Source organism: Pithys albifrons, chromosome 14, assembly GCF_047495875.1.
Source record: "Pithys albifrons albifrons isolate INPA30051 chromosome 14, PitAlb_v1, whole genome shotgun sequence".
Lineage (NCBI taxonomy): Eukaryota > Metazoa > Chordata > Aves > Passeriformes > Thamnophilidae > Pithys > Pithys albifrons.
In genome coordinates this window covers 11,913,172-11,923,390 of record NC_092471.1, presented here as the reverse complement: position 1 = coordinate 11,923,390, position 10,219 = coordinate 11,913,172, and the positions used below count along the sequence as shown (strand labels likewise).

Genomic DNA, 10,219 nt, shown 5'->3' with positions numbered 1-10,219 from the left:
CCAAAGCTACATTAATACTAAACAGAGAGGCTAAAGAGTGACCAGGACCTCAGGGGTTTTATGAATCCCTGTATTGCTCAAACCTCCAGTTCTCTCTGTAGAGGAATTTTCTCTCTCAGGCTGTAAAAAAGGTTGCACTTAAAGCTTGTCCTGAACTGTGATATGGAAACCTAAAAGCAAAAGCTCTATTTGCCTTCTAGCACCTCCTCAAGCACTTGTTGACACCCGCTAGCATTTCCTTCATTTGATAGCTTGCCTTTTCCATTATTGTGTAACTACAAAACACTCTGTGCCTTCCCAGAGAAAGCCAAGGTGCTGGCAGAGCAATATTTGTCTGGAGTATGTGACAGAATGGATACTGTGGGGCAAAAATACAGAGCAGGTTCCCCCCTTGCTCTGTGCTGCCTCATGTCGGGAAGGATGCTAAGAAATGGCAGCAGTAGTAGCAAATCCAGAAGATAACAACATAGTCAGAGGCACTTCCAAGGAACTGAGCTCCTGGACAAACCCCAGCCTTTTTAGATGAAGAAACAAACTGAACTGCAAGAATCACCACAAACACGTGCAAGGAAAGCACGCCCAAACTGCACTCATCTTTAAAGATGTCAACAAGAGCCCACCAGAGAGCAAGGGCTTTTCAGGCTCTTACACAGTGATGGATTTGCCAATGCTGAGATCCCCAAGCTGTCAGAGCAACATGTTAGGGCTGTATAACAATGAGCTTATGCTAAAATCAGATGTGAAAGGAAAGTCAAATATCAAAGTAGAACAAAACAGGACAGTGAATGAAAGGTTGAGTCGCTCCTTTCTTGGTCCTGCATTACAACAGGGCCTGGGATCAGCTCCCCAGCTGGGGAGGGGCTGAGCCTCTGCCAGCTGCATCCTTTGTTTGCCCTGGATGTGGTACCCTGGCAGCCAGTGTGCTTCCATAAATATGTATAACCATAGAGCCAAATCCCTCTACAGTCCCTGCCCTAAACAACTGGAAGAGGAGCTTTAGATGCTGTTTGATGGGGAAATGCCGATCTTAAGACCTGTCAATACACGGCATGCAGCCTGCATTTGTTGCTGGTGAAAGCGCAGGACTAAGACCCCACAAACTCAGTGTTGTCTCTGCTGCTGCCATTGGCCTGGAGGGAGTCACTGTCTTGCAAAGCCCACATGAAAAATCAGAAATAGAATATGGGTTCTTTGCCAAAGCTCTTGGAGATCTTCTGGAGAGAAATTAAGTACCACGACTGTGGCCCAAGACCTGTGTCCCTGAGTTGATAAAGTCACCAGTGTAGGCAGGATTACATAGGAATACCCATTTTTAAGGCAATATTCTATTGAACATCTCTAGCTAAAAAAGACTAAAGCAATTACACTCTTAACCAAAACAGAGGCAAAAAGCACTGGGGCAATAAATTGGATTTTGGGAAAAGGTCCTTCACCCGTAGAGTGGTTGGGCACTGGAACAGGCTCCCCAGGGAAGGGGTCATAGCACCATGCCTGCCACAGTTCAAGAAGCATTTGGACAACACTCTCAGGCACATGGTGGGGTTCTTGGGGCTGCTCTGTGCAGGACCAGAAGTTGGTCTTTGATGATCCTCATGGGTTTCTTCCAACTCAGGGTATATTCTATGGTTCTATGATAGGGGATTACTGCCTTTTTGGAAGTGTTTGTGTTTCATGCCTCATGGAGATTATCTGGTTTTGGTACCTGACCAGCTGCTTTGTGGCTTTTTGCTTCACAGAAGTATTTGATGTGGTTTGAAACTGCAGATGTGACTAGAGAGGCCAACTTCTACCAAGTGGGTTACACAGCCAGAGTTTTGCTATCAGTTTTTTCACTTTATTATTGTCCAATAAGCAAAGTACTATGCACAGAGGTGTGAGAAGTCTGAGAGCTTTCTGGCTCACTCCATGGTGGCAGGGGTGATGGTGGCTTTGGCATGGTTGATTTCATCTGAGGCTCTGGGAGCTGGTGCAGCAGAGGGAAGTTGTTTTTCTGGGGAGTGCTCTCAGATGAAAGGGCCATTCCCATCTCTGCTGGGCAGAGGACATGGAAGCATCTGTGAACCAGCAGTCAAGCTTTATCTGACCTTTTATTTGTCTGACCTGCCCTCCCTAGAAGACTGAACACAAAATGTCATGCAGTTCTCTTCTATCAAGCCCACAGGCAAAGGCTTATCTGAATTACACGTGTCTGTGTGTCTTGAGTCGTGCAGCCAATTTTCCATCAGTGGCTCTCTAAGCTCTGGATGTCCCTTGATGTACCACAGTGAGTATCTGGCCAGGATTACAAAGCATGCAGATCCAAAAGTGACACTAGCCTGGAGCAACAAATAAACTATTTCCAAACTACCTGGCCTGTTAGCAGCAAGATTTGCTCAGCTGTGCTCCCATGGACTGCCTCCTTTCATCATACAAATCCCAAGATGTGCACATTGAAAAGATCCAACGTCCCTGGCTTGCTGCTTGTGGAAATTATATTAACAGCAACTACACTCCTCAGCACACAGCAATTAAAGGACCAGGTTAAATAACAACTAGTCTTTGTATCCAAGCCCAGAGCACGTGCTGAACAAATGTGTGCTTGTGGTCTACATTGTTGATCAGTAAGTCTGGCCCCTTCCTGCCCCTTGGCTGTGGCAGCAGCAGGGTATGCTCAGGAGCTGGGGCTGAGGGGCTGCACCTTACCCTGGCTCCACGGGGATGTAGATATGAGTCCAAGTCACAGCTTCATAGTTCTTCATTACTCTGCAAATAATCTCCACGATGCACAGGCATATGACATTTGTTTGCAAATTTGTTTGAATTTGAATCCAAATAATTTATATAACAAGTCACTACCTAATTAGAGATTTAAAAAATGGAAAAAGCATTAAATGAAAAATGTGGAAGTTTTTTCCATGAGCACCTTTTCTTATAAAAATAATTCAAATTCAAATTTTATATTAATTTATTAGAAAAAAGATACAGTTTAATGTGCAAATATATACACCAAACATTACAATGAAATATGAGGAAGGCAATCCCCTTCCTTCTATCAATGACTTACTCCTTCGTAACAGAAATGACTGTTTAATGCTCCCCCACAGATTTACAAATATAAAAAAAAATTGTATAATGCTTCATTTGCACAAGACAAAAGTTTATTTTTATTTGAAAAAAAAATATTCTGGCTTTGACATGGCAAAAGTCTGCTGTTTTGGTGGCTTTTATTTTTTTTTTAAACCTGAGCAAGTTTTGTGGAACAGGGGTACAAAGGGAAGGCGTTGCCCTGTGCTTCATTCTCATCACAGCATCTGATGGTCTTTGAATTACTAAACCACTGAATCACTTCAAGTGAATGCAACTCAAAAATCTACATCTATGATGTAGTTAGTGACATGGAAGAAAGTGAGCACTACCATTGGCAAAAGTGAGCTGGCTGAAAACACCTGGCTCCAGTGAAATGGCTGTGACATTTTTCAGGTTCTTATCTGCCAGTAAGGACATTAATGCTGCCTCCTGTAATAAGGGAATTATAAATGTAGGATGCAGTTTAGTCCAAAAAGCAAATGAGTTGTGGATCCTGCTGTGACTTCCTCAAGTGTGTGGTCATTGAAGGAGAGCAGAGTGAGGCCACATTAAAACCATCAGCAGGGGGAACCAGATGATGGCCCCAACAATAACCACAGGACTCAAAGCCTTGAACTTGGTTATTTTCCACATCATCCTGCAACCAGACTTAATCTGTCAAGTCCACAGGGTGACATTTCCAATTAAACAAAAACTTTTCTGCTCATTTGGTGCTTCTCTCTATTTTAAATGAGAAGCCCCAGCAATGCTGGAGAAGGCACTACAAGTCCCAAGCTGGGCAATGCCAGTTCCCCCAAAAGACAAGAGGTTCCCAAGGGACCACTGGCCACCCCATGCTCATTTAGGTGCAAAGCCTTTCTCTGCATCAGCTCTCATGACACTTTTGATCCATGGCAAAAAGAAGACACTACCAGGGATGTGTCTGGCTGGCTCCAGAGCTGGTGCTACCCAAGGGCTCTGGGCTGGGCTGTGTTTTCAGACATGACACTGTCAAAAGCTGACTCAGTTCTCAGGCTTTCTTTCCTCTTTGGCCAAGGGATCAGGATTTAAGAACAGACTTAACTAAGCAGTGGCTCCTTTTTGCTCTGTAACACTCCTCCTCTCCCACCTGTTGGCTCTGTGGGCACTGGCCCACAGGTCTGTCAGTCGTGTAGTAGAGCAGGGGCTGCTGCAACTTCATTTGCACCCAAGTCCTTAGTGATGGGGTGGCCACAGCAGATTTAGCCTTTGCCATCTTCCCTCCCTCCTTCTCCTCTTTACTCTGTTTGAAGTATTGTGGTATTGAACAAAAACAAAAGAAAAAATGCCTTAGAGAGTACTGCTCTGCTTTTAGATTATTTTTTGTTGTCTTTTTCTAATTGCTCCTGTTTCATGTGTTGTACTGCCACAAGAATGCATATCACAGACCCTGAAGCAGAGGGCAAAACCAGACTTTATATGAAAAATCTGAATAAACCCTCAAGCTTAGCTTTTAGTTAAAAAGTGAAAGTTAGAAACCAGTGAGCAGCATTTGATCAAGATAAGGGGGTGGTGGGGGCAAGCAGGGGACACAGGAAGTTGAAAGAGGCCATTCTGATTTAAGGACAGTCCCTGCCAAGCGATATGCTTATGTCCTTTTAGGGGAATAAAAATGCTGAGAGAGATTTTTCTTCCCTAAACTTCTGAATGATCTGTTAGCCAGGTTTGTTGAAGTTTAAATATTTTTACAATAAACTAGAATAACAAGCAAGTCACTTGTCTCCAATAACTTTGTGTTTTTCCACTTCAGAAGATTTTCTGACAGCATGAAAAGAAACACTCGTCAAACATGAGCTGATTTGTTTGCGATTCTGATCTGCATCAGAGGCTGCCCCAACATCACTCTGCAATCCAGGATCTGCGGTAGCAGAATGTGACTTCACCTGCCCTGTGTGGAGATTTTCTGTCCCTAATGTAATGCACCTCTTAGCTGGCCTTTTAAGCCTTTCAGTACATCAGCATACACCAAGAGCTTTCAGTGACATGTGATATTTGTACACCTTGAAAGAATGGCAGTTCTTATGAGCAGAAAGTCAAAGTCTCAGTACCCATGGCACTTCCATGTTTCCCTCTCTCTGACCTCTCTGTGGAGGTGCAGATCTCCACTGCCTCTCCCCAAAACCACTGCCCTTGTTCCAATACCACTCCCAGGGAGCTGTTGCTTATAGCTCTGCTAAATCAGTTTGAGGACAAAGCCCCGGGTTTTAACAAAGTAATTTTCACAGCAGATGGACAAGATGTACACAGAAAAGTTGGAATTATTTTCAAAATTTTTATGAACATCAACTTTCACTTTAGAGCTTTGGTGAGGGGGCAGGGAGGGGCAGAGTAGGAGGGAACAGTAGGTCAGCTATCTGCAGGATTAACCCTGCTTTTCCAAGCAGCTCTAGTCCAGGACACTTTGTGCCTGCAGACCTGGGTGCCCAGTTTGCCCCAGTGTCAATAAAGGCACTGGTGAACCTAGTTCTTGCAGGGTAAGCTAATGACAGTCTGGTCACCACAGACCCCCAGGATTTGGGCTAAAGAAGCATTGAGATGTGCAAGCCCTTCAGCTCTCTTGAGGTAGGAGGAAAACTGTGTTTCTGTTGGCTACACTGCCTCTCCCCCAGGACATGCGGCTTGGGCGCATCTCTCAGCCTCCCAGAATGCCTGAATGGTTGGAGCAGAGTGAGTGCAGGGAGGAAGTTGAGCAGGAGCCTTGAAATGCCAGTGGTTTCTGCAATGACATTTCTATGACCTCTGTTTGGTAAATCAGCATTTTTGGGATGTCAGGTTACAGTAATGCAATGTGGTAACAACAGGCACAAAAAGGGAGGCCAGTGACTTGGCACTGTCAGAGAAGAAATCTTACATAAATGTCCTGTCTGTCCTGTCCATGTTGACAGGATCAAAACTCTTATGGCTACTGGGACTTACCTACAGGAGCTAAGCCTGTGAGACCAAATCCAGTGTGGGCCGCTCAGCATCACTGCCTGCTTCCATGAGTCAAGTGGCTGTGTGCCACTTTAAATAAAGACTGCAGCCAAGCGTTTAAATATCTTATAAACTATACACATACGTGATCCTGAGATAGTGCCTGTAACAAGTCCCAAGGTAGACAAGCTTCCTGAACCCAGAGGTCCTCATGCCACGTGAGCGCACTGTTGTGTTCTGGCAGGCTCTGGCCTCTCCCAGAGCGCGATGCACTTCCTAATGCTCTTTGTTTTTTGGGGTGGGTCTGCTGAAACAATCAGATTGACGACTGCTACCAGCAACTCCAATGGCATTTCTTCTGCTGTTCAGATGAAAACATTCTTGATCCTTTGCCAGTTCTCTCAAGACTTGCAGGAACAGGCTCACAGCTTCCCTTTCTATTTTTTGGCCAGCCAAGAGCTGTGTGGCTGCAGCCTCCTGCTAGAAGAGCAGCTGTGCTGTGCTGAAGACACTTCTCAAGATAGGGGAGAAAACATCAGTAGGAATCAGACAGAAAGGCGACAAGTATAAGCCACAATGGAGGGAAGAAGCTTAATACAATGACCGCCATCCAGAGGGTCAAAGACCATGCGTTCCAGTCGCACGGGTACATAGTCCTGATTTGAGTTCTGACAGCATCAGCTCACAGTCAGACCTTTGAAACCCAGGGAAAAAATATTTTTCAAAATTCTCTTTGTTTAAGCACTATATATTCAGAGTTCTTTTTATTGTTTCAGTATTTTAGCCCTTAGTTGATTAGTCACCAATACCTGTCAGATGCCTGCTGCCATAAGAGCACTCCAAGCACCTGCAGTATTTGTAGGAATATCAAAAAATAGCTTTAGCAACTAGGAATTATGCAACTGAGGGAGAAGGTAGGATGAACTAGATTAATGCAACTTGTAGTGGATTTGTTAACGTTAAGTGTATGACTCATCGCAGAATCATGCTAGAAAATGGTACCATGTAGCTTAGTGGTAAGGGCAATAAAAAGGGTAATGCATGACTTTAATCATCAGTGAACCACTCACTCACTCAACATACTATTTCCAGCTGAAATCAAAGTTTTCCAGTAAAAATGCCTCTACAGATTGTAAGCATCTTAAATGCTCTCTGCCTTTGAACTCTACTGTGATAGCTGCTTCATTAACTTTGTAGTTCCAGTGCAAAAAAATGAAAATCTTCCAGATCCCAAATCTTCTTCCTTTAGACTTTTGATTGTCTTTCATCTGTCCATTCTTGCTTAGTGTTCTGTAAAGCTTGAGTCTTCTGTTCATCTACCTGGACATAGTCCACTCTCTGCTCCTCAGACAGGAAAGGTTTCTGTGGGACAGAGAGGAATAAAACAATGTATTAATATTCAGGCTGAAAAGGGATGCTAGTGAAACTTGTCTTGATTTTCTGTTTTCCCTTTCCCTTATTCCTTGATTGCTTCACTTCACCTTGAAGCTCACAGTGACATCAGCTGACAAAAGCATTGCTTTACAGCCTGCTTTAGCTATAATTATCCATCTGTTACCCTGTCACTCAGCCCAGCACAGTGAGTGAGGGAAACATGCTGTGCTGGCTATTTCCATGCAGATAATCATTCTCTCCTCATCTGAGTGATCCTGCTGCAGGGATAACCTAACTTCATTTTAGCTACAGGGAGGGTTTAAATAAGAAAGCTTGAGAGTCTTGAGTCTTTTACATTCAGGAGTATTGGCTGATGGGGAGAATGATACATAGGACATAAAATGACCCAAACTGACAACAGTTCATTTCTTTGCAGTAGTACCTACCCACCACCTGGGCAGCTTAGAAGCAAAGGAAATTGAAATGGTTTTGGTGTTGCAAGAATAAAGATGCACATTTTGCCATGTTACAAGAGATGGTACAGTTTCACCCCATGAATTTATCACAGGCTGTAAATTTATTACTGCGAAGAGATTTCAGGGAAAACTAGGAGGAAAGGCTTTGTGGAGACTTGATGAAAATGAAAGAGCACGCAGAGATTCTGCAGGCATCAACCAGCTTGCCCACAAACCCTCATGGCTGCTCATTCCTGCACTGTCTCATGCACTGTGCCGAGCTCATGTTAACAGCATCCCTATAAGTCACACTAAGGACACCTCGTCATCACCCTAATTGTGCTTTTATTATATTGATCTTGAGCGTGCCACAAATGTAGTCGTCTGGAAACATGACTGGTTTCATCATGACACTTAGAGCACCTAGAAGAATGTGACCCTGGGTCTTGATTTCTTCCCAGTAGACAAAAAAGACAGGAGTCTGTGAGGTTTTACAGGTGATTCGTACCTTCTGCACAGGGGATGGGGAAGCAGAATTAAAATCCAATGCTAAGTAATCAAGGTTAGATTTTCTTGTCCATGGAAAAGCACCACTGTATGGAGATGTTGCCTGTCTGTGTTCCTGTCAGGAAAGAAGAGAAACCTTTAATGCTCTTAGAATATGATCCTAAAAGGAAGCAGGACCACAGCTGTGAGATTTGCCTGGTAGAATATGAGTGAGGACAGTGAGGACCCACGTAATTTTCTATGTCAAGGGTGCATTTGGTTACTAACCACAGCATAAGTGTGGGATAACATAAAGAAACTGTGAGAACCTTTTTGTCCTGGTAATTATGGCAAAAAAACCCAAATTAGGTTGATATATGTTCAATTTTATCAAGAAGGACTTGTACCCTAACCCTAATCCAAGCCCTTGGAAGGCTCAGATTTGCAGGGGTGCCCTCTTAAACATCATTATTCAAAAAATTTGAAGAAGTTATAAAAATTCTGTTCAAATGTAGCAACTGAAAATTAACCTCACAAAAATCACAGATGACCATGAATGTATGAAAGATTTTGTTTGACCAGAAATATCAAATAGGCAGTGATTACAATTGGAACTGCCCTCCTGAGCACATTTTGATCTGGTAGAGATGTAGGTTAAAATTTGAGACTATGTTTCATGGTGACCGTGGTCTGTTTTGCAATATATATATTTTTGTAGACATTGCTCTTGGGCTTTGGCTATGGAGCCAGGTCTGTAGATACTGGCTCATACCAAGAGATTTGAGATCCATTTCCACCTAAAATTCAAAGGAAATGAAGATTCTGGTCTTTTGCAAGATATGGCTAAAGAGTAAATGAAGAAAAGAAAACCACAAAGCCAGATGTTCTTTCATGGGATGGGAAGTGGGGTTAGTGCCACCAGCCAAAGCAGAAGCAATAAGAGACTTTAATGGGAGTTCTGTTTCTGCACAATATTTGATGTGTTTCTTTAGGAAGTGCACTAACGGCTTTCTGTCATTTCCTAGGAGATTTTGCAGGGCACACTTTAAAAAGGTGAAAAGATTTAATTTTCTTTTGCCTTAATGAGTTCTCATGTAAATATGGCTGATCTCTGTGATCTCTTGGAACTGCTCAGCAACATTCGTGGGTGAACAGCTGAGTTCTGCAGAGCAGAAAAAGGGCTTCCCTTATCTCTCTGTAAATTGGTCCCAGTGTCTTTGGTTTAAAACCATTTCATCATTAAAAAAACACCCAGAAGGCAAAGGACAAACCTCCTCAACGTTTTTTCTTAGAAAACAAACTTCTACATTCTCCATCAATGTGACAGAGCAGAATAAAGCAAAGGATGGCTGTGTGAAAATGAAGATTACCATATGAATGTAACTTTCTTCCTCTTCTCCGGAAACTGAATTGGCAAATATTCTTGCTGAATTAATACCGTCTCTTTCTGGTGAGATAAAGCTCATTCGATTGCTATGAAGAAAAACACAGGAGAGGTTAAGGAAGCATCTTACAGATGCTCTGAAATGAAGCCAAAGCCTGACACAGTCCATATGGTAAATAAGCTCACACTAACGCTGCAGCCTGTATGGAGAGGATGTCCAAAACCACTCCTTAGTTCTAGAAATAGTGTGCTGTATTGCTATGAGTGGTTTTGCTGAATTTTTTTCCCTGAGATTTATGGAGATTTGCTATCTGGTTAACAGAAAGCATAAAATATTGAAGCAATTGTCCAACACGGGGCACAGAGACAGCTATCATTCATCTGGGTAATAATGGGGGCTGTTGCTTAGTTGTGTGGGCACCAACAGTTGGAGATTGATGGAAATTAGTCAGCTACTGGAGGTCCATGCAGAGGAACTTGTCTGGCTTTGCACACATGCTATCTGTGCTCTGGAGATGTCTGT

General features: G+C 43.2%; 1 protein-coding gene across 2 annotated transcripts in view; it reads right to left on the bottom strand.

The window, feature by feature from the left end:
* Nucleotides 1-2,926: 2,926 nt before the first annotated feature.
* The window catches only part of GAB3 (GRB2 associated binding protein 3), a 66,304-nt gene continuing 59,011 nt past the window's right edge, over nucleotides 2,927-10,219 (bottom strand). For both annotated transcript variants that reach the window (XM_071569520.1, XM_071569524.1), the window contains exons 8-10: nucleotides 9,683-9,785; nucleotides 8,335-8,448; nucleotides 2,927-7,359 (exon numbers count right to left, since the gene is read on the bottom strand). In XM_071569520.1, the coding sequence (XP_071425621.1) occupies nucleotides 7,243-7,359; nucleotides 8,335-8,448; nucleotides 9,683-9,785 (334 nt within the window). In that variant the 3' untranslated portion in view covers nucleotides 2,927-7,242. The remainder of the gene's footprint in view (nucleotides 7,360-8,334; nucleotides 8,449-9,682; nucleotides 9,786-10,219) is intronic.